Below are 25078 nucleotides of genomic sequence, written 5' to 3'. Positions count from 1 at the left end.
TGGCTGGTCTGAGAACTAAATTGACATGAGACAGATTAATAGGAAAAAAATCAGATTTCATTAATTTCATATGTGCGGGAATCCCACATACAAGAGAGAATCAGAGACCCCACATACATGAGAAGGTCAGAGACAAAAAGATAAAATTAGGTATATGTGCCATCTTCAGCTAAGGAATGGGATAGGAGCCTGAGGCTTCAGAGGGGAGGAGGGTAATTCATGGGACGATAAGAAGAGCAGATGTTTAATCATTAGAGGTTTGCCCTGCCATACAGATAGGTCATAAAAATGCATTTCTGGTAGTAACTCTTATTATGGACAAGGCCCTTAATTTAAATTCTTTAAAGGAGAAATAAAAGTCTGTTGAGCCCTCGGATCTTAATTGCTTTTAGCTCAAAATATTCCTCATGCCAAAGTGGCACATCTTGTGGAGGTTTGTTCTGAACCCGTTCACTAGTCTTTGATTTCTCCTTTGCTCATCAACAATCCATTCTCAGACAGAAGGCACAATTATGTTTTTAACATACACATTTTAAAACCCATCAATGGCTTACTTTGAACTTGGGAAAAACAATCTCAAGTTCTTGACGTACGATGTCCTTCCTAAGCTGGTCTCTACCCACTTCTCCCGGCTTCTACCTGCAGGACCAGAGACAGAATTTGCCACCCCAAAATGTGCTTTTTTGGTATAAGAATTATTTTGGGCTGATTATTTTTAGGAAAGAGCAGACACAGGGTAAAGCTCTAAAAGCCTAGTAGAAGTTACCCATTTGTAGGGGAAATTTACATTTATAAGAGAAATTTCCATTTGTAAGGGTGCCTTTCTCTCTGAGCCAAGGAGAAGATGACTAAATCTCTAGAAACTCTTGTATTGGTAGAGAGGGAATGACTTAAATCTACAGAGCACATTCAACCTTGTTTACTGTGCTGACCTCATCTTAACAACAGAATGTTAAGGCTATTTTTCAGGGCTGCAAGCCAGCCAGGAGTACGCACAGAAGAGAAAATTTTGATCTGCCAATTGAAACTCTTCCTGTCAGTGCTTCAGCCTACCAGCCTGCCCTCCCTGATCCCTTAAACCTTATCTCTATACCCTGGATTGGGGAGACAGATTTGAGAGCCCTTCTCCTATCTCCTTGCCAATCGATTGCATAATAAACTTTCTTCCCTCAAACACTGGGGTACACAGTATCAGCTTCTGTGCACACAAGTAGAGAGAGAGCCTCTGCTGGGTAACAGGCTCATCCTTCAGAAGCCTGCCCCCCCCCCCCCAACCCACTCACCGAGCTCCAGCCACACTGATGGCTTTTCTATTTCTGTTCACACAATGGGGTCTTATCATTTACTGTTTCCTTTTCCTGAAAGACTTGACCTCCAGATCATGACCTCTGGCTTCTCAGCATCACTCAAGTCTCACTTAAAGCATCCCCTCCCCAAGAGAAGCCACTCCTGTCTCCCAGTCTCAAGAATCTCCCCAGTCCCTCCCATCACAACTGTACTCTTTGTTTTCTAATTGTCTTCCTAGCACTTATGTCTACTTGAAATTACCTTGTTTATATTTGTGCTTATTGTCTTTGTCCTAGAATGTAAGCGCTGGGTGCTGTAGCTCAGTAGCTTGAACAGTGCATAGTATATAGCAAGCATTCAATAAATATTTGTTGCATAAATGGATAAATGTGCCACATGATTCCGCAGGGGGGAATATGACATGTGTGTACTACACATTTACACACAGAAATATTTGTGTAAACATGGGAAAAAGTCGGGAATGATATCCATTAATCTAGTCTAGGAATGGGAGAAAGTTATTAGGGAAACTTTCACTTCTTACTTTGTGATTTTTTTTAAATGTTGGGATTATTGGAGACATGTTTGTCTTCTTTTCAGTATTTTTCAAATAAAATCAAGTTTTAAAACAAATAGGAGAGTTGGCTTAGCCAAGAAACACATCTTATGAACTATGGTTTCTTGTTATGACCCCTTTGCCAGATTTGGTGTGACGTTGCCACACTTGGCACAGGACTTTAAGATGAAAGGCTGTTGACTCCCTGGTGCCCTTAAGATGTGTCCCAAACGCCTCAGCATGGCATCAGCACCCTTCACATACCTACATTCCCAACGCCATCTCCACTCACTCTCCCAGCTTCCTCATAGGCCACAGTTTCCAGATTCTGCCCTTTGCAATGTTGTCCAACTCCCTAGCGAATCCACTCCTTTTCTACCTGGAAAAACCTAGTTTAACGCCATTCTATGACACCTTCTCTTACTCCTTCAAGCAGGCCATTCCCTTGATATTCCCACAGAGCTCAGTCTGTCTTGGGTATGGAGCTTCAATCCTATTCTTCTTCTTTGAATCCCCAGCATCTAGCGAAGTCCTTGGCACACAATAGTTTTCTCAATACAAATTTTTAGAGCTTGAGAAAGCATTTAAATAATGTTAAAGATCTTTTAAATTATAGTAAAATACTAAGTTATAAAATGCCTCCATAGAAACAGTATAATGAAATGTCACTAATTAAAAAATCAAGAAGGCAGACTGGTCTAATTTGGTTGGCTAGAACTTTTAAAAATAATGCTTTTTTAGCTTATTTCAATACATTTAAAGCATGATTAAGAATCATAGGTAACAAATGCTTCTAAATGCTACTTTCAAGGCTTAGATATAGAGCGATATGATTCACTTGTAATTAGCGCTAAGTAGATCCACGGTGAGATAAATACAGCTTCTGTAATTATATTTACCTTCTCCATTTGCCTTGCAAACAATCATTTTATGGAAGACACCAAATTTCATATGGGTGCAGACCAGGGAAAATTAGTCTGCACATGTCCCAAATGGAATGTGTCCAAATGAATGAGATTTTTATTGTGTGAATGTCATAGCAAGAGATTTAAAGGGTGTAGGAGGCTTTCCAGACATTGTCCAAATCCTTTTCTGGTGGTTTAAGTAATATGTCAACCAAGTGATGGATTAGTGCCCTAATACATAACACTCCCAGGAACGTATAATGCCTTAGAATAGAATCACTTTCCTGAGAGCGAAACTGAGTCACTGATCCCACAGTCTTCAATGTTCAGAACGTGCACAGAGTCATGTAGGGATTGGGCTGGGTCCTAAAAGAGCCCCAGGTGACTCACAATTGAGATTACAATAGCAAGCCCATGTTTGCAGACAAGCTTTACACCGGTCAGAAATGTTCTTCTTGGAAGATCTCCGTTGGGGTTGATCGAATTATAAAGCTGGAGTCCTGTAGAACTATAGCTTGTCACTCACTCATCTGTTCAGCAAACTGGTTGAGAGCTCCCACATTCTGTTCCAGGCACTCTGCGTGGACCTCCATACTACTTGTCCTCTAAGATTTAGAGGTTGTTACCTCCTCCGGCAAGCATGGTGCTCTCCACCCAAACCACTCCTACCTTAGAGCCTTCTTTTACTATCCTGAGAACAAGCGTGTTTCACATTGTTTTATCTTTACTTTCCTGAGCTCGAGACAGTAGCTTTCCAACTGAGCTGCTCTCATTTGATTCTTCTTTATAACCCTTGTGAGCCCAAAAATAAAGAGCCAAAATGAGAGGCAGAGAGGTGTTTATTTTGGGATCAAGGAATTACAATTCAAGGTATACAGATTTGGGTAGCAACCCTAATAGCGTCCCACTAGGGAATAAGAGGCAGGGCCTTTTAAAGGCAGAAAAGGGAGGTTCTCATTACAAAGAATGTTAATTGGGGTTGGCGCAGAAAGCTAATCTTGGTTAAACATAGTTGATTGCTAGAGCTATAGCTAAAGGGAGGTAAAAGTCTGTCACAGTGAGGAGTTGCAGGACAAAATGTTTGTCTTTTCGCTCAGTTCAAAAGTTCATGATGAGCCCGATGAGGACGTGCAGAAGACCCATCTCCTTAATGGCTTCCTGGCTCCATTTTAAAGGCCTTAGACACAAGTGATTCTGTTTTGTTTCACGTTTCGCACCCCATGCCTAGCTCACAGCATGGACAAGAACTGGCTTTATAGAAATGTTTGTTGAATAAATCATATAGTCCCATATATTCCCTATCTTTGATAAACTCAGCGTGGATAGGGAGAGAGGTGAATAAACATTTACAGTACAAAGAATAATTCTGTATAGAGAACTGAGTGCAATGGACGCCATCATGGCAGGAGGAGTAACTAATTGTCTAAAAGTGATGCAGAGAAGAGACATTAGACATGGATTCAAAGAACAAGAAGGGGACAGGTGGAGCGTGAACTTGAGCCAGAGATGCCAACACATACAAGGGCACAGAGCGCGGGAGAGCATGGCGCGTTCATGGAGTGGTAAGTGATTTTGGAGTGCTAGAGTTGCAGCGGTTCTCGAGCATTAGTGTACTTAAAAATTACCTCGGGAGCTTGAGAATAATGTGAGATTCCTAGCCTGTCCCCCAAAGATTCTGATATAGAAAATCTTAGGCCACAGGAATTTGCACTTTAAGTAAGCACCCCATATAATTCAGATATAGGTGGTCCCTGGACATCATTCGGGATTTGGGTGGAGAAGTGGTATCAGAAGGATAAGATTGTAATGAATTTTAAAGTTCACTTCAGTAGAATTAAGTGAAAACCTGTAGACCAGGGAAGAATTGGAGCACCTTGCCAGTTCAACGTTCTTTTTGTACTAGGACTTTAAATAGAACGTTTCTGTTGTTATTTTTTCCACTTATACCGCCTTCTTAGTATTTTATTCACACTCTTCGTATTGGTGTGAATTTCTTGTTTTAACTGAATGACTTTCAAACCTTTTAAAGTTTTTAAAAATGTTTCCTCTCTTGAAAGCTCGATATATACAAATCAGATAAAATGGAGCCACTACAGCCGGAGGGAGACAGCCCAGCCCGCAGCCTGAAGTCCAGCAGCATATCGCACGCTTCTGCAAAAGTCCAAGGAGCTCACTTGGGAAAGTACTGTTCTAGCCGACAGAGCCAGGCAAGGTGGGTACGATCATTTATTTGAGTCCTGATTCCACATTCCTTTGAAAAAGAAGTGCCCACAAGCTAGGCTGATGCATTTAATGGATCCCCCAAGTATACTGCTTGTGGGGAAGGATGCCTTCGTGAAGTGTTATATCCTTGTCTCTTCATGAGACAAAATACCTAGGATGGGAGTGAGCCCAACAGAAATGTCATGATGAAGAGCAATGGAAGGTAATGAGTTTTCTTTTTTTTTTTTTTTTTTTTTTTTTTTTTTAAAGATTTTATTTTTTCCTTTTTCTCCCCAAAGCCCCCCGGTACATAGTTGTGTATTCTTCGTTGTGGGTTCTTCTAGTTGTGGCATGTGGGACGCTGCCCCAGCGTGGTCTGATGAACAGTGCCATGTCCGCGCCCAGGATTCGAACCCACGAAACACTGGGCCGCCTGCAGCGGAGCGCGCGAACCTAACCACTCGGCCACGGGGCCAGCCCCATGAGTTTTCTTTTTGCCCCAAGGGCTGCATACTCTGGGGTGTGTTGGAATGTCACAGAGCGACACTGATGGGGCAGGAGACATGGATTTTCCTCTGTAGCTTGAATCACCTGAGTATAGAAAAACTAAAATGTGATTGAAATCTGCATTGGGTACATGAATGGAGAAGAACTCCTCCCAAAAGTTTTCTGTAGCCCCTGACTGCCCGGTAGGGCCAGTGGACAACAAGGGAGCAGTGCTGGTTCATTACAGAATCAAAGCGATGAGTTTGCTTTGTGTTACCTGATACCTTTTGTTTTCAAAATAAGTTTGGAATTTCTGTTATGTAGTGACCCAGATCTAAACTCTTGTCTGTATCTGTATATAAAATCAATTATTCAGAATCTAGTTATGAACACAACAGAAGAATGAATAGTAAGTCCATTTTATTTTCATGGTCAGAAAAGTAAAGGTCGAGCCAAAAGGTAGATGGGATAATCAATAGAAGAGAAAAATATGAGAAAATGTCATCAATAAAAACTGAGGATTCAGATAAATGACCTCTGCTTGTATAAGCCTGGACAATACTTTCTCTCTTCCTGAGTAGTGGGAGGTGATGTCTGGATGCCTGGGAGGAGGACAATAATCTGGGACTCTTATTAGACACTTACAGATAGACTCAGAGTGAGGGACTTAGGGCCAATGTGGGAAAGAAGCCAGAGACTGGACACACAGCCATTGGGACTGACTTAGTAATATCACCCAGGACTCTGTATCTTGAAGAGAGGAAGCTCCTGATTCCGTGAGGGGAATGTTAATGGAGAATGTGTAGGTGTAGGGCGGGGAGCTCAGCAACAAGAGGATTCATAGCAGCCGGGATGGCAGCAGGTGGTCCTGCAGCAGATGATCTGGCAGTAGCTGGGGCAGCAACAGTTGGGCACACAGCAGTTAGGATGGCAGCAGCTGGGGCGGCAGCAGGTGGTCCCGCAGCAGGAGGTCTGGCAGCAGCTGGGGAGGCAGCAAGTCTCCTGGCCACAGCCCTGGTCAGAGCAGACGGAGCCACAACAGGAGCTGACCATGGTGTTGGAGGGTGGAGGCTCTGGGTGGGTTTACAGGTGAGTGAGTTCCCAAGTTATCTCTTTATTCCTTGTCCCTTCTGTTCCCAACTGAGAAGCTGCTCCTCAAAAATAGAACTCAACCAGCAGCTCCAACTTAACATCCATTACTTTCCTTCCCATAAGAAACACATTTCACTCATCGTACTAAATGACTTCCCGCTACATCTGTGGCTTCAACTTGAAATCCCTGGCTCTTGTCTTCTCGTAGTCCTACTCCATGAATTAATCTTGATATACGTCTCCTCCTTAAATGGCTATAATGTGTTCTTGGTTCTTTTTAAGTAAAGATTCATAAGAACATAAACACTCTGCTTTCATCCGATCCTCTCTTTCACTGTGTCTTATGTGTCTGTGAGCTGTAAACCTTCCCCTGAATTTTCACGTGACACAATTTATTTCTAGGAATCAATCCTTACATATTACCCTCTTCCAATAAAATTATTCCTCTTTCTCACCTATGTTGTGAACATACTCTACTTGACATCTATCTTCCTGTTAATCCAAGATTTCACTGTCAGTTACCTGAGGGATGAGAGCTGAGTCTCACTCAACTTATGTGCTTCCCAGAGCCCAACAGCACAGGACCTCACTGGGTGGTACAATTATAGGAAAGGATGTTCTTGCTTTCTCTCGGTTAACTTGATGGCAGGCAAGGTGGGTGATCTGGTTTGGGGAAAAATTATTTTTTTGGCATTTTCTCTAATGTAGGCTTTCATTGATAAGGAAAATCAGTTTTCTTGTCTGCAAAACAGACACACAAATTTATCTCCAGCTCATAATCAACACTAAAAAGTAAGTAAAGGCCACAAATGCTTATGAAACAAAGAGAGTAAGTAATTATTGAGACATAGTTATTCTACCACAGGTAATTCACTGCGGAGGCCAAGCCACACACAGCAATCGTGGGAATTGGAGCCCGCCCCGTGAAGTAGCGTAGACATTTGGCCATCTGCCTGAATGTCAAGGTAATAGGCATAGAACTTGGAGATTTTGTGTGGTATTTAGTTTAAATTATTGCTTTTAGACATTTGTGTGGCGGCGTGACCGATGGGATGAATAAAGGGAGTGACAGATCAGAACAAGGCCAGGTGCTGTGGAAAAAGGAAACAAGAACAAGGCTGACACTGGCATGCTGGTGGTTGACTCAGGGCTGGTGGTGAGAAGAGAAGATCAACAGCAAGGGGATCCGCTGCAGACTGGAGGATAGCGGCGGCAGACGGTCACACAGCAGCTGGGATGGGAGCAGCTGGAACTGTAGCAGAAGGGGCAGCAGCAACCAGAAATGCAACAACTTGAGTGACAGCAGCTGGACACACAGCTCTGGGTGGCATCTGCGGGGGGTGACTGCATCTCGGGCAGTGGCAGCTGGATACACAGCATCTGGGGCAGCAGCAGCTAGACACACGGCAGCAGGTGGTCCTGCAGCAGGTGGGGCAGCAGCAGGTCTCCTGGCAGAGGCCTCCAGCACAGCCCTGCTCAGAGAAGACGGAGCCGCAACAGGAGCTGGCAATGGTGTCAGAGGGCTGAGGTTCTAGATGAGTTTCCAAGAGAGTCAGTTTCCTGAGTCTCCATGCCCTAGGTCCCCTGTTGCACCCCATTGAGGGAGCTTCTTTGTTACTGTTTATCCTAATTGATAAGGAATGACTCAACTAGACCATTGCAAGCATTTTTTTCTTACAAAGTTAGATAGAATGCATTTTTCCTTCCTGTAGTGTATTTTCACTCTAATCTTTCCTTCCATATCAACTCTCATGGTTCTTCCTTGTGTGTTTCATCTAATTCAAGGCTGCAGCTCTCTCCTCCAACTGGCTATGATGGGACTGACCATTTGTTACTAGGTGCTCACACTCTTCCCTGTCAACCACGAGAGACCTAGGCCTAAGCTGTGAGTCTCACGAGTCCAGGACACAGAGCAGATGGGACCACAGTTGGGGAAAGTCAATGGGAATGAAATAATTCCCACTTCGGCATGATGTGCTGAGGGATCCTGGAGAGGAGCAGAAGGCCCCTCACTGTGAGTGGTTCTTGAGCAATGAGCAGGATGTGGCTTTGGGTGCAGGTTGGTGATTAGGGAGCTGGGGAAAGGAATCCTGAGCAACACGTCTTGGCATATTTCCTCACATCGTTACTGATTCTTATTGGCACTATCACTCTTTTTAGGAATCAAACTTGCATAGGAAATTAGCATCTCTCTGCTTTCTGAAATAACCAAGTGACATAGAATCCCTGTAGTGCAGCCTGGACGTCTCTATTTTTCAAAAGCTGCCTGGGATGTCCTGAGAAGGCATCCAGGAGAGTGCAGGGCCATGACCTTCTCTCCCAACTTTTTGTTGGTGCAATTCAAGCCATAAGAATAGGGCTCAAAATTAAATACACTGAGACTTCGTCTTCTCAAGAGGATGGAACAGGAGGAGGGGTCTGTAAGTAATAAGCCAAGGTTTTTACAACCAGGTGGGAAACACCAAGAGCTTAGTGAGTTCAGAGCAAATGTGAATCAAAGACCACTCCCCTTGCGTCTGGGTGAGGCCGGCCACCTCCCTGAGCCATATGGAGACTCAGCACACAGGGACAGGCAGCTCTGTTTGCTTGTTGTCCGCAGTTGTGGGAGTTCGCTGATTTAGTGTCCGGGAAAGGAGGTGCACCGATGGATACAAGCGCTCCTCTCCATCCAGCGCCAGAAGGACGAAGCCTCCCTGACCACACTCAGTGAAGGCTACGTGCTGTCAGTGAAGCAGTCTCATTCCTCCCACCATCTTGCTCATAGAGAAGAGGTCCCATGTTGAGAGGGGCAAGCTGAGATGATGAGGAGGGGGACACAGCTGAGTACCCACTAGTGGTGTGAGGATGTCACATTAGGAAAAGTGGGTCCCTGCCCTGGTCCTGAAACAGTGGCACAGAGATTCTGCCCAGAGGGAACGGCAGATCTTAAAGACTTAAAAGTTTTGCAGCTCTTCCTGAGGAGACTGACTTTACTTGGAACAGAGTTTGGAGAATTCCATGCCTAAGGGGATTTCCAAAAATAGGGAGATATTGTTGGAGACTAATTAAAATGAGGCTGGTACCTCCTGGATACATGCAAACAGGAGAGCATCTGGAGGTCTGGAAGCCTGTGTAGTACAATTTTATATACTTGCATATTTCTTCTTTCTTCTGTCAACTGATTTAAGAGCAATATCATAAAACGATATGGAAATAGTTGTACTGTTGGACCTATAACAACTGGATCTGTAACACATTTGACAATAACAGCTCAAAGGAAAGAGATGGGAGCAAAGCTGTATTGGAGTAGGGTAATGATATCAGATGCTACCTTGAATCTACAGGAAGAAACGAAGAAAACTAGAAATGTTAAATAAAAAGGTTAATATAACTCTGCAAATAAATACATTCCCTCCTTTCTTTGCTCATCTCATTTAATAGATATAAAATTATATAAATCAATAATTATAAAAATATATTGTTGTGTTTGAAACATATGTAGACATGATATGTACAACAATAATGGCTCAAGAAAGGGGGACAGAATGGAGTTATAGAGAATAAAGTTCCTATATTTCACTGAAACTAAATCAGGATAAATATGAAGTACATTCTGTTAAATCAAGGTATATATTGTAAGCCCTACAGCTTAACCACTTATGTAAAGGATATAGGAGAATGGACTTGTATCCAGGGTATATAAAGAATTCTTACAACTCAATAAAAAACAATTAATAACAAACATTAATTATAACAAACAAACAATAAATAACAAACAAAAAATAATAATAAACAATTAAGTAATAACAATAAAAAATAAGCCAATTAAAAATGGAGAGCAAATTTGAATAGACACCTGTCTAAAGATGATACACAAATGTCTTATAAGACCATGAAAAAGATGCTCAATATCGTTAGTCATTAGGGAAATGCAAATCAAAACCACAATATGGTATCACTTTATACCCACTAGAATGGCCGTAACTTAAGAGACAGATAATAATTTGTGTTGGTGAGCATGTGCAAAAGTTGGAGCCGTTATACATTGCTGGTGGGATTATAAAGTGGTGCACTGCATTGGAAAATAGTTTAGCAATTTCTCAGAAATTAACCCTAGAGTACCATGCACAGACCCCACAATTCCACTCCTGGATACATACTCAGGAGAAATGAAAATATTTGTCCACACAAAAAGCTGTACACAAATATTCATAGTAGCATTATTCATAATAGCCAAAAAGTGGAAACAGCCCAAATGTCCAACAACTGATGACTAGATAAACAAAATGTAGTATATCCATACAATGGGATATTATTAGTCAATAAAAAGGAATGAAGTATTAACACATGCTACAATGTCGATGAACCCTGAAACAGGATACTAAGTGAAAGAACTCAGTCACAAAGACCATTTACTGTATGATTCTACATATAGGACTGTCCAGGAAGGCAAATCTAGAAAGACAGAAAGTAGATCAGGGTTTGCCTACAGCTGGGGTGAAGAATGGGGGCATGGAGTGTGACCACTAAATGGGTATGACATTTCCTTCTTTCCAGGGAGGCAAAAGTATTCTAAAATTAGATGTGGTGAGAGTGGCACAACCCTATCAAGATTCTTGAAAAATTGAATTTATATTCTAAATGGGTGAATTCAATGGATTGGGAATTAAATCTTAATAAAGCTCTCTAGAAATTAAATAAAAATACATTCGTTATCTAAGTATCAAAGGGATACAATCTTCAGTTAAAAACAATGATAACTCAGACTCGCACAAACATGCCCAACTGATTTTTTGACAAAGGAGCAAGTGGATATCTGTAGGCAAAAAAAAGGGGGGGGGGGGAGAAAAACCTCAACCTGAGTCTCACACCTCCTAAGAAAATTAACTCTAAATATGTCCCAAACTTAATATAAAAAGTAAAACTTTTAGAAGAAAGCATAGGAGAACACCTTTGGGATCCTGGAGGAGGCAACGAGTTCTTACTATTGACACCAAAAGTACAAACTCTGAAAGGAAAAATTGATAAATTGAACTTCACCAAAATTAAAACTTTTCCTCTGCACAAAACACTGTTAAGAGGACGAAAAGACAATCTACAGAATGGGAGAAAACATTTGCAAATCACATATCTGACAAAGAATTAGTATCTAGAATATATAAAGATCTCTCAAACTCAACAGTAAAAAAAAAAAACCAACAGTCCAGTTAGAGCTTGGGCAAAAGACATGAAGAGACATTTCACTGAAGAAGATATGTAGATGCAAAGAAACACGGGAAAAGATGTCCAGTGTTGATAGCCATTGGGGGGTACAAATTAAAGCCACAAGGAGAGATCACCACACACCCATCACAGTAGCCAAAATAAAAAATAGGCAACCCCAAATGCTGGTGAGGATGTGGAGAAATTGCATCACTTGTATAATGCTGATGGGAAGGGTAAAAGGATAAAAGTAGTCAAGAAAATAGTTTGGCGGTTCTTTAAAAAACTAAACATGAAACTACCGTATGACCCAGAAATTGCACTCCTATTTTCATAGCAAGAAATGAAGACTTTTGTTGAGACAATTACCTGTTCACAAATGTTGTTAGCAATTTTATTTATGAGAGCCACAGAATGGGAACAACCCAGATGTCCTTCAGAGGGTTGGTGGGGTCCAGGGCAGGCTGCCCCCAAATATCCCACAACGGCATATTAATTATTTTGAATTAAAGTTTCTCGTTTAGACTTAAAGTTTTGATCTTCCTCTCTCTGTTCCCCCTGAAAGCAAGAGATAAATCCCTCGTGTGAAAGATACCGTCCCCCACCAGCAGACAGAGACATATTTATCAAGGGAGCTGAGGACTTCAGGACCAAGAGGCCAGTGTAAACGAACCTTGTTATCTTTACTAATTTATTACCTCAAACCCAAACTCCACTTAAATTCCTCACTAATTATACACCCTAAACCTAAGTTTCTTTGTCTTGTCAAATCTTCACAAATTTATTATCTCTTTATGTACAAAGATACATACACTGCCTGTTTTGTTCACTCTCTGAGGATCATTTTTTAATGATCTCCCATACATACTTATTAAATTGGTTTTTCTCCTGTTAATCTGATCCTATGTCAAGTTTATTATTAGTCCAGGCATAAGAACTCAGGAAGGGTAGAGGGAGGAATTTCCCCTCCCTGACAGGGTGAATGCTTAAACAAACTGCGGTACATTCATACTATGGAATATTTCTCAGCATTTAAGGAGAATGAACTATTTTTATACTCAAAAACCTGGATGACTCAAGAGAAAATTATGTTGAGTGAAAAATGATGACGCCAAAATGTTACATACTGTATGTTTCCATTACATGAAATTCTTGAAATGGCAAAAGTATAGAAATGGAGAACAGATCAGAAGCTGCTAGGGGTGAAGGAGGAGGTGGGAGGGGGAGGGAAATGGTTGTGACTATCAAAGAATGACACAGAGATCTTTGCGGTGATGGAAATGTTCTGGATCTTGATTGATGCAATTGGCATATGCAGTAATAGTATTAAAATAACAATAAAACAGAAGATTTTCTCTGGGGGAGGTGATATTTTTATTTGTTATAAAACAGAGATAAAACAACAAAACCACAAATGTGCTGAGTTTGCTTTACCAGATTTCTCAGTCCTTGTTCTTGAAACAGGCATGTGTGCACATTCTCACATGCGTTACCAGGAGAGGAATGCTGCAAGGAGAATCTTAACGAGAGCAGTGACTGTTTTAAGATAAATGACTAGCAATAAATAACTGATTCTAAATGTATGATTTTATTTATGCCATATTTTTCTAATGATATCTGGAAGTGATGTTTAATTTTTGAATGTTTTTTCCTTTCCAATTAAACTTTGGTTAGAACTAATATCCTCAACTCTTGGGCCTATTGATATTTTTAGGTTATGAAATGGAAGTTCCCTTAAAGACCCAGGAAGTAGTGATTAATCTGTATTTCCAAAAGGAAAGGTAGTTGCTGAAGAACAGAGCTGAGACAGTCAGATGGCCGCCTTAGCATCATATTGCCTTGGGGGAGACCATGAGTCTGAAGCCCCCCATCGTGGTAAGAGGCCGATGGAAACACTGCAACTTGAGCTGAGTGGAGCCAGAGCGGAGAAGATGTTTGACAACGTGCTTTGCCCAACTTACACGAATTCTGACAGTTATCAGTATAATTGCCTTACCACAACAACCAAGCCCATCAAAATTAGAAATTGGCCAGTATTTCTAGCCTCAGCTTCCTCCTGTCCTCCCCACAAGCTGCATGGCTCACTAATCACCCTCAGTGGCTTTTACAGCATCTGTGCTTCAGCTTGAAATGTGGGGCATTGCTGCTCACTGCACTCTTACCCATAACTTATCATCCTTCGTAATTATGATCATTGCTGAAAAGAATACGATTTCCTCAGTTTAGAATGTCTATAATGTTTTCGTGGTCCCTTTCTTCTAATAATTGTTTTATTCTATTAATTCATTTATTTTGCCCTGACTCAAGTGTCCTCTTTTCATGTGGAGGTGGATTCAGACAGGACAAGTGAAGCAATGTGGCTGCAGGAGACATTTGGTTTGCTGACCTGAGTGTGACCAAGTCTCCTGAGGTTCCAGAGACCTGTGGTATGTAAGAATATTCCAAGAGTGCAGGCTCAGGGCACAGCTTTCAAGTGCAACCTAAGTCCTCTCCCTGATGACCTCATCCTTGCCCCTCTCTCAGCTCCTTCCTCAGCTCCTCCCCAGACCGTCCTGGGGCGGGGGGGTGGGTGGGGGGGGGGTTGACTTGTCCACGTGGGCCCCCCCACAACCCCATAGCCTCCTCATTTGCTTATGGCCTTTTTAGTACAGTGTCATGAACATGAAGGAGGTTGGGGAGGGCCAGCGAGGTTTCCTCTCGGCCACATTAGGTCAATGGAAACTGATTTCTTGACTTATCTCCCTCTTGTCATCACAAGAATGTAAATACTTTCCAGTCTCCCCTTCCTCCTCTTTATCTCATGGGTTTGTGACCCGCACTTGTTCCCTAAATTTACTGGCTTAACTCATTTTATTTATAACTATTATTCCTTCTATATGACCATTTTCCAAGACAGGGGATACATGGTTTTATTGACTGGAGAAGAAAACTATTGCTTGTTAAGTAAGGTGGGTTATTTTATTTTAAAACAATCTGAAATCCTTTGTAGAATACCAATATTAGGTAATATTTGAAAAGTCAGTTTTCTTTCCTGGACACAGAAACCCATGCTTCTCTTCATCTTGAGAGAAGGAATCCTAGAAAAAAAACTGGCCATCAACTCTCAGAAATAATTGAAGAAGGATACAAGAATGTATGGTATCAATATAATATTATTATTGAGAAATAGTTAACATGTAATTGTGAAGGTCAAGGCAAGCATAGCTGCAGAGGCTCAGGGGTTCAGTCCAACTGCATCATGCAGCTGAGGGCTGAGCGCAGGGAAGAGACTGAGGGAGACAGGAGTGGTACTGAGTGTAGACGGGCGCCCTTTCTTCAGTGGCTTAGTGGTATCACAGGATGACAAGGTTGGTGGTCATTTAAAACATGGAAAAGTTAACATGAACGACACTTTCATGCTGAGGTGATGGCGGCTTGCTCATGGTTGCTAGTCAGATATGAATTCAACAAGAGGATGCACCGCAGCGGGAGCGACAGCAAGTTGTGCGGCAGCAGATGGTCTGGCAGCGGACTGGGTGGTAGCAGCTGGACACACCACAGCTGGGGCGGCAGGTGGTCTGGCAGCAGACTGGGCGCAGGCAGCTGGACACTCCACAGCTGGGGCGGCAGGTGGTCTGGCAGCAGACTGGGCGCAGGCAGCTGGACACTCCACAGCTGGGGCGGCAGGTGGTCTGGCAGCAGACTGGGCGCAGGCAGCTGGACACTCCACAGCTGGGGCGGCAGGTGGTCTGGCAGCAGACTGGGCGCAGGCAGCTGGACACTCCACAGCTGGGGCGGCAGGTGGTCTGGCAGCAGACTGGGCGCAGGCAGCTGGACACTCCACAGCTGGGGCGGCAGGTGGTCTGGCAGCAGACTGGGCGCAGGCAGCTGGACACTCCACAGCTGGGGCGGCAGCAGGTGGTCTGGCAGCAGCTGGGGCGGCAACAGGTCTCCAGGCAGACAGAGCCACAACAGGAGCTGACCATGGTGTCAGAGGGTGGAGGTTCTGGCTGGGTTTCCAGGAGAGTGAGTTTCCCAAATGTGGGAGACTCCTTATCCCATGTCCACTTTTATACCCAGCTGAGGGGCTGCTGTCACCAGGTTGAGGGCTATTTCTTTGTTATTGTTTATCTTAATAGATAGGCAATTAGCAAATTAGTTAACTGTAGGGAATCTATATAAAGTTGGATAGAATGCATTTTTTCCTTCCTCTGAGGTAGGGTGCTTCCAATCCAGTCATTCCTCCTGAGTCACTCTTGTCTTCTTCCTTCTGTGTATCATCTAATTTCAAGGAGTCCTCAGCTTCCTCACTAGTTTGGTTGTCATGTGACACATCATTTGGAACTCAACACTCTAGGTATTGTCTTTAATGTTTTTTTCTCACACCAGCCCTCAACTGGGACAGTGTGTCTGTTTTCTAAAGACTCTTGAGAAACACAAGGCGTGAGCACACCAGAACACTTGGAAGAATTTTTCTTGAAACATTTGAAGTGAAGAGTCAATAGCAATAAAGGTAAAGACTGAAAAATTGTACAACAGAAACATTTAAATGCCTACCTGGTTTTTTAAGCCTCAAACAAAACCGAAAAGCTTAAGAGCCAACTGGGAATAAATAATAAATATCTTAACTAATATAAGAGAAAAGAGCTGATTTCCTGAATGCATGAATATCTCTTATAACTCAGTAAGAAAAAAGGCCAACAACCAAATAGTCATTTCACTGAAAAAGAAACACAAATGGCTTTTAAGCTATTGAAATATGTTCTGTCTCACTTACAATTTAAAACTTTTTATTTGACCAGTTTATCCAATTATCAAATCGTCTATAGAACACCTACTGTGTGCCAGGTCCTGCCCTATGCTTTGGAGATACAACAGTGAATAGTTTAGAATGACAAATATAAAATTTTTACTTTGAAAGTTTTAACAAGTTGCTGAGGTTCTATGGAAGCAGACATTCTCATACACAGATGGCAGGGGTCTAAATTGGACCAATTTCTTTATAGCCTAATTTAACAGTTTTTATAAGATTTTTAAATGTGCATTACCTTTGATTGAGCAATTTCACTTCTGGAAATGTATTCAACAGGTACACTTATCCATGTGCTCCAGGACATAAATTCAAGATGTTCTTTGCAGCATTCTTTGTAAGAGAAAAGTCAGACTGAATTGTATTGTGGTCATGGAGGAGAATGTCCTTGACATAGGAGAAAAGGTGTTTAGCAGTGATGGAGCATCATTTCGTCCTGAAATGAACGCTCTCTTCACTACTCTCACAAGTTCTCTAACTTTAGAATTATTTCCATAAAAAAAATTAAGTACACTTTTAAGGAAAAACAGGCCATCCGTATCCAATACAGACACCATCTTGCCTTCTAGTCTGAATTATTCAGGAAGGAGAGAAATAGGAAAGGAAGGAAAGCCACAAGAACATGTTTGTTTCTGCTGTTTTCCAGTTATTGAGTCTAATTTCACCGCATTTTGGTAAGAGAAAAAGACTTATGTTATTTCTGGTATTAAGATTTTCTTTGTAGCCTGTGTGTTTTGTGAATCTTCTGGGTGTATATGAAAATTATGGAAACAATTTGTTAAACATAAGAGAGCATATAAATATCAATTAAACCTAAATTGACAATGGTCCTACTCAAATCCTCTATATCCTTCTTTATTTTCTCTTTCTAATGACCATGTTGAAATGGTTTGTTAAAGTCTCTCCTGCTACAACTGTGGTTTTATCATTTTTCCTTGCATTCATAATAGTATTTTGCACTTAGTTCCAATGTAGCTCAAAGTGCTTATGACAACCGGAAAGTTAATATAATGAAGACATGATTAACACATCAACGAGAGGTCACTATTCCAGTCAAGACAAGTCCAGGCACTGTAGGCTTAGGATTCCAATCTAATTGGGCCCCAGTTCTATGGTGATTTTTTTGTGTAGAGATGGTTGCTCCTCTGTCTGAAGGCAAAGAGACAGCTAGGAGAGTCCCCTGCTCCTGAAAGTGAGTATCATGCTTTTTGGTACTTTGTATATAACAATTATCTTTGTAAGAACATGAATACTCTGCTTTCATCTGATCCTCTCCTTCACTTTGTCTTGTCTTGTGTGTCTGTGAGCTGTAAACCTTCCCCTGAATTTTCACATGACACAATTTCCAGTAATCAATCCTTACATATTACCCTCTTCCAATAAAATGATTCCTCTTTCTCACCAATATTATCAATATACTCTATCTGACATCTATCTTCCTATTAAATCCAAGATTTCACTGTCGGTTACCTGAGGGATGGGAACCAGGTCTCCATCAACTTATGTGCTTCTCAGAGCCCAATAGCACAAGGACCTTGCTAGGTGATCCATAATTCAATTATAGGAAAGAGGGCGTTCTTGTTTTCTCTCAGTTAACTTGATGGCAGCCATGGGGGGCAATCTGATTTGAGACAAAACTAATTATTTGGCATTTGTTCTGATGTAGGCTTTGATCCTACACAAAATCAGTTTTCTTTGTTTGCATGACGGAAACACAAACTTATCTCCAGTTCATAATCAACACTAAAAAATAATTAAGGGCCACAAATGTTTCAGATACAAAGAGAGTAAGTAATTGTCAAGACATAGTTATTTTATGACAAATCCATTGGGAAGGCCAAGCCATGCACAGCAATCATAGGAATTGGAACCTGTGCCCACAAAGTAGTGTAGACATTTGGCCATCTGACTGAACGCCAAGGTAATAGCCATAGAACTTGGTGTTTTTGTGTGGTATTTAGTTTAAATTGTTGCTTTTTAAGCAGTTGTATTTAGTTTAAATTGTTGCTTTTTAAGCGGTTGCTGGGCGTCATGACTGATGGGATGAATAAGCAGTGACACATCGGAGCAAGGCCGGTTGACGTGGACAAAGGAAGTGAGAACAAGGCTGATGCTGGACTCACGGTGGTTGACTCAGGGCTGGGGGTGAGGAATGAAGTTCACCAACAAGGGGATCTGCCGCAGATTGGAGGGTGGCAGCAGCTGTGACAGCTGGAGGTGTTCGGCCACAGACTGGATGGCAGCAGCTGGAACTGTAGCAGAAGGGGTGGCAGCAGCTAGAAATGCGGCAGCTAGCGCAGCAGCAGGGGGACGCACAACAGCTGAGGCGGCATCAGGTCTTCCTGCAGCACGTGGTCTGGCAGCAGCTGGGCGGCAGCAGGTTTCCTGGCAGAGGCCTTGGCCACTGCCCTGCTCAGAGCAGAGGGAGCTACAACGAGAGCTGGCCATGGTGTGAGGGGGTGGAGGTCCCGGGTGGGTTTCCAGGAGAGTGAGATTCTTAAATCCTTCTCTCTAATCCTGTTTATGCCCTGCTGAGGAGCTGTCGTTACCATGTCTTGGATTATTTTCTTGCTATTTATCATGTTTAAAGAGAAATTATCAGACATTCTGATTGTGGCAGAACTCTGATGCAGAGTTAGCCTTTAGTATTGACCATGGTGCCAAGCCCAGAGCTGCGGATCCAGCTGCTGCCACCCTTGCTGCCTCCCTGGCTACTGTCAGACCACCTGCTGCCAGCCCAGCTGCTGCTGCAGCCCTTGCTGTGTGCCCAGCTACTGCCAGCCTTCCTGCTGCTAATCCACTTGCTGCAGACCCACCATCCACTAGAGACATATTTCCTAGACCATTTTGCCAAAGTTACTCTTCCTAGGAGAAACTTGCTCCCTAAGCTCTGCTGAGAAACAACATGCTGCCACTGAGCTTGGTTGTCATCCTTTTCTACAAGGCTTATGAGTCTACCGAGAGGATGCAGTCTACTTCACTTTGATTTTCTTCTTCTTCATTTCCTTCTGATCATTGCAGCAAATGCTCGTCAGCTCCATCTGAATTTGACACGGATTCACAGTCTCAGGCTCAGCAAAATGATCATCACCTTTTGCGTCTATGGCAGTTAAACAGATTCTTATGACTGCATATTTAACTCTCCACAATAATTGGTATTGATCGTCTTTTTAGATATACCCATTAAATTTAGTAACTTCTGCCAGGTGACTCGACTCTTCACAATCACTCGAATTGTCTTCCCACTTGTTCTTTTCTAAGGAAATCTGTGTTCTCCTATCGTATGTGTTTTATTTGTCTGTTTGTTTATAGTACTTCCTTTATGAAGCCTTGCTTTCAAGTTTCATTTTTTATTTATTATCTCATTCGAGTCTCACAATGACCCCACAAGTTAGGTAGAGCAAAGATTAGCATTCCATTATCATTCTCATTTTAATGATCAAAAAATGGTTTGCCATACAACTGGTAACTGACAGAAGCAGGTCGTATGCACCAGTCTTTTGGTTCCAGGTTGAGGGCACTTTATACACTTCTTTTGCAAGTAGAGGTAACATTGGTTATTGGGCACAGAGAAAGTGTGCATTTTGAGTTGCTTCTCTGATGATGGAAATAATTATATCTTTCATATACAGAAGCCTTTTCTGCCTACAAAGCTCTTCTCAAATATTCTTCCCAACTTTATGACCAATAGTGACTGCCTTTAAGAGTTTTAGTCAACAAAGGGAGCCCTTATACCTTCTCTGGGTTCTAGTCCACCACTGGTGCAATTTGTCACCAACAAGCAATGTGAGGGTCATTGGTATTCCTGGCCCTACCCTTGCCTGGAGGAACCTGTTCTTTGGTGTCATGGATTTGGCATCCTGTTATCATTTCGTTCAGCGCAACAGAAACTTGAGTTAAGAATCACCCTTGCAAAGCTCACAACCTCAGGCCATGCTTTCTGGGCTACCAAACTTTGAGGCAATTTGGTCTCCTGATCTGGACATTGTTAAAGGAAGATAAATTTGTAGAGTCCTGAGAATTGAAGTTAACCATGCAATAAGCCTGTAACCTTTGATCCAATCATAATCTTTAGGCCAAAAAAGGAAAGAACAATTTCCCAAATTCTATGAGATAAAGACACATAAGCTAAAGGAAATCAAAATCAGAACTTTGAGGAAAAAGAAAAGAAAAAGAGAAGGAAGGATGCATGATTCAAAGTCAAGATGGGCATTCGGTTGGTTCCCAAATGGAGGGAACCTGGATCTTCAGATGAAAAACTGAATAGTAAAGGGAATAGTGAAGGCACCCAGCAGTACAAGGGCTATTACAGCTGTAGGAGAAAAATAAGAAGTTTTGATAACAGCCATCTTCTTAAGAGATATTAAGGTGCTTTGGGTTACTTAACACACTAGATGTGACAGAGAGTGTGATCTTCCCAGAGGATACGTCTGGAATTCTTTGCTGAATTACTAAACTTTCCAACATGGGGAATGGATGGGAAGAATTACCATTTGAATCGTGCATTCTTCCTTCTTCTTTTCTTCTTCCTAATTTCTTCTCTTTTTCCTGAAAATTCTGATTTGATTTCCTTTAGCTTACGTGTCTTTATCTCACAGAATTTCCTCAATTATCTGGGATTTGCCTCTTTTGTTTACACCTGTATCCCTGACTTAACTTAAATGATACCTCAAATTTACAAGTTAAACCGCCAGACCAAGGTACTCACAAGAAGCTATAATACATCCAGAGTTTAGTGCTGATCTAAATGACTAAAGGAGAAGTGATTTCATTACAACTACACTTGATTCCTGCAGAAACCTAATGGAATATGGTATATTATCATGGAATATCTTAAACTTTATCAATTGATAGCCCCACAAGCAGCTGTCATGACCCATACAGAACTTTTACAACGGGTTAGCAACTTCTGGTCTGAAAAGGCAGAGGAAAGCGGAAATACTCCCCGCAAAAAGAACTGGGAGCAGGACACATGGTTATATATTTGGTTTGGAAGAAAAGTGGACTGAGGAAATGATGTTCATGGGCTATTGGCAAGTGGTGGAAAAGTTGGTTGATTGGTCTGAGACCTGAAAGCAGCAAGATGGAAAGGTTAGAGGCACAGAGATTGGGAGAAGAATCATGTAGATAGAACTAAGTGTGTGGACAGAATGTGTTCCCTCTCTGTGTCCCAAATCAATGATGCCCAGAGGGTATCCACCAGTTACAAGGCACTGGACAACTAGGAGTTTGGGCAACTCATCCTGTCTCCCTCCTCAGGCGCTGTAGTACTTGCACAATAGCCCACGAGCAAAGCAGCCCTGGTGGCAGGGATAGAGGTTTTGCATGGAACCACCACGGTTGCCTCTGCTGGATGTGCAGTTAGTCAGTAGCAGAGACAGATGTTGAGCCCTTAATATGATAACATCCCTCATTAAAACTCACCACATCACACTGAAGCAAGTTGGGGCGGTGAGCACAATACAGAGTCTATGTTTTGCAGGGAATTACTTAATTCCTTTTTGCTCTAAAAACTTACTCGGGAGAAGGAAGCTCTACGAGAATTTGATTTACATGATACCAAAGAACAAGTCCCGATAAATGAGCCTTTCTCTCGTGAGGACACAATGGATGCTCAAAATTATCTGATGCAGACGAATTGCATGAGGGGTTGATCAGAGCCTGAGACAAAGGAAGTTTCTCTGCATTCATGAGAGCCCTTAAACGCAGCCATTGCTCCTCTGCCTGAAACTCAGCTGCTGCTCACTGAGATGTGGGACACTGATTTGGGAAGAACTTTGTAAACACAAAAGTTATCTGCATATATGAAAGACTACTTCTTCCACCGTTAAAGAAGAAACCCAAGAGCACATCTTGCTGGTGCTCAGTCCTACTTTCATCTCTACTTGTCTTGATATGTAAATGTAAGTGCCGTTGAGCAGAAGCAGAAGACCTAGTCTTTCTCTGAGTACGTCCATTTTCAGCTACGTAATGTTACACAGTGAAATTTTCTCATCTGAAAAATGGAGACTGTAACTTGAGGGACGCTGTTATGAGGCTCAGAATGGATAAAGCATATGATATGCACTATGTATATAGGTCCTTATGTCAGGAATGCTGTACAATGAAACAAAACACAAGTGAGGGTGAATAAAGGTACAGGATTTATTATGAAATATAGGTAAGACCCCCTCCATCTAGAGAGACCGAAGTGATCACGAAAAGAAGAAAGCAGGGTACAAGAGCCATGAGTACATTGAAAAGAAAAACATGATTCTGAAGATTATTCAACAATTGCAGAAATCCATGTGAAAGTTGTGGGGATTTGTTTTTCTAAGTTGCTTAGAGGAAGAGGGTAAAGATTCTGACTTCAGGTCAAAGCAGATCATGACTCCGGATGGAGGATGCAAGGATCTGGCACATGGTCCACAGACACCAGGAGGAGGAGAACAGGGGGAAGTCCTCTGCACTCCATCAAGCTTGTTCACAAGCTTTTCAACAGTCAGATGAGTAACAGAAATTTAGTGATAGCATGCTGGCTTTCAGCAACCTTGGGCAGTAAATGTGTCCTAGGAATGGCAAGGCCATAAAAAGATTGGTTTGTGCAGACGGTGGTTCTTTGGTGGGGTGATCAGCAGCAGGAAGGCTGGCAGCAGCTGGATCCGCAGCTCTGGGCTTGGCAACAAGGCAGGCAGACGCAGGTGGGGTGGTAGCAGGTTCTCCGGCAGTACACGGGTCCAGAGCAAGCTGGCTGGCAGCAGATGGTCTGACAGCAAGTTGAGGGGCAGCAAGGCTGGCAGCAGCTGGACTGACTGCAGGTTTGTCCACAGCAGCTGGACTCAGAGCAGGTGGGCTGGCAGAAGGGAGCGCTGCAGCAGGAAGGGCGGCAGCAGCTGGTCACACAGGTTGGTTGGTAGCAGGTGGTCTTGCAGCAGGTGACTTGACAGCGAGTTTGGGGGCAGCAAGGCTGGCAGCAGCTGGACCCACTGCAGATTTGACCACCGCAGCTGGGCTCAGAGCAGGTGGGCTGGCAGAAGGGAGCGCTGCAGCAGGAAGGGCGGCAGCTGGTCACACAAGCTGGTTGGTAGCAGGTGGTCCTGCAGCAGGTGACTTGACAGCGAGTTTGGGGGCAGCAGGGCTGGCAGCAGCTGGACTCACAACAGCTGGACCCACTGCAGGTGGGCTGGCAGCAGGTGGTCCTGCAGCAGGTAGGCTGGCAGCAAGGGGAGCAGCAGGAGTGGGTCATGGTGTCAGGGGTGGAGGGTGGGCTCCTGTTCAGAGGTGAGTTTTCAAGAATCTGATGACTCCTTCTGTTCTGGGGCTTTTATACACTGAACCCCCCAAATTTGGACCAATGAGCAGGACTTTGCTTGTTGTTGTTTACGTTGTCTTCCAGAGTCACTGGGGGAGTTGTCATGGAGGAAGTTGTTCCCTAAATGTCATGAATCTTTAGAAATTAAGTGTTGAATCTGTTTCCTAATTGAAAATAACTCATATAAATCTTTTTCAGATCCAAGGAAGGCAGTCACATCATCAGCATCGTTCCTGCTTCCATCACAATCTGATCATGTGATATATTTCCTGCTGACCTGGGGAAGTCAGAGCTGTTGTCCCTCCCCAGCTTTGTCCCTTTGGTGTATGCAGATTGGGAAGTGTCCCTGGGGAGGGGCATGATGCTGATATGTTCACAGTGAGGAACTGAATCCGTGCTGAGTCTGTTTACCCACAAATCCTGAATCAAGACAACCACAGGCATCTCTCTCTGTAGCACCCTACCCATGTGTGTATCCCAGTGCTATCAAAGACACTTGGGTGGAGGATGTTGGCACAATCTCTTCCATATGGCAAAGCAGGACCAAAGCAGGTGGGTTGAAGCAGAGGCAGTTCCCTGGGACTAAGGAAGCATCAGTCAGTTTTGGTCCCGGGTGACTAGTTGTCCTGATATGCCCAGGACAGAGGATTTTTCCCTGGAATTGAGTCTTTCAGCAACATAACTGGGGCAATTATAGATGAGTTTTGGCTTTTTTTTTTTGACCTTTATATAAATGAAAAAATATAGAATTATCTTTTCTTTACCGTATGATTGTGAGAGTCAACAATGCAATTATTTGTAGTGTATTCATTGTTTTTGCTGTATAATCTTCCCCTAAATGAATATGACACAATTTATTTGTTACTGTCCTCTTGGTAAACATGTAGATCTTTTTGAATTATTAAAAATAGTGCTTCTTTGAATGTTTTCGTACAAGTTGTTTGGTAAGCACATATAAACATTTCTTTGGATATACCCCTAGAAGTAGATTATTCATAGCATTGCTTGGTCAAAAAGCTTATTCTATTCACTGTGGAGGTCTTGCCCATCTTTCACTAGATTTCTTTCTAGATAATTTAATGTTTATGCTATTGTGTATGTTATCATTTAAGTTTTTAATTTTTAACTGTTTGTGACATACGGAAAAACAATTCATTTATGTATGTTTATCTTGTGACCAAACTCCCTTATTATTTTTAAAATTTTATACATAGATTTTTTTTTTTTTGGTTGTTGAGGAAGATTGGCGCTGAGCTAACATCGGTGCCAATCTTCCTCTATTTTGTATG

At 42.5% G+C, this 25078-nt stretch overlaps 2 protein-coding genes across 2 annotated transcripts; both read right to left on the bottom strand.

Moving 5' to 3' along the window:
• Window positions 1-14645: 14645 nt before the first annotated feature.
• On the bottom strand, window positions 14646-15732 carry LOC100629517 (keratin-associated protein 4-1). The gene has a single exon (XM_023652534.2). It carries the CDS (start codon window positions 15672-15674, stop codon window positions 15153-15155), a length of 522 nt encoding a protein of 173 aa, XP_023508302.2. The 5' UTR covers window positions 15675-15732; the 3' UTR covers window positions 14646-15152.
• Window positions 15733-22618: 6886 nt separating this feature from the next.
• Window positions 22619-23773, bottom strand: LOC102148040 (keratin-associated protein 9-1). Its single transcript, XM_014740416.3, has one exon. The coding sequence runs from the start codon at window positions 23721-23723 to the stop codon at window positions 23109-23111; it is 615 nt and encodes a 204-aa protein (XP_014595902.1). The 5' UTR covers window positions 23724-23773; the 3' UTR covers window positions 22619-23108.
• Window positions 23774-25078: the final 1305 nt, after the last annotated feature.

This window comes from Equus caballus, chromosome 11, assembly GCF_041296265.1.
Source record: "Equus caballus isolate H_3958 breed thoroughbred chromosome 11, TB-T2T, whole genome shotgun sequence".
Lineage (NCBI taxonomy): Eukaryota > Metazoa > Chordata > Mammalia > Perissodactyla > Equidae > Equus > Equus caballus.
The sequence above is the reverse complement of the archived record's forward strand: the minus strand, read 5'-3'. Positions and strand labels throughout refer to the sequence as shown.

Bases quoted from the DNA above. Each gene is read 5' to 3' on its own strand.
- LOC100629517 (XM_023652534.2), bottom strand. From the start codon at position 15,674: ATGGTCAGCTCCTGTTGTGGCTCTGTCTGCCTGGAGACCTGTTGCCGC.
- LOC102148040 (XM_014740416.3), bottom strand. From the start codon at position 23,723: ATGACCCACTCCTGCTGCTCCCCTTGCTGCCAGCCTACCTGCTGCAGG.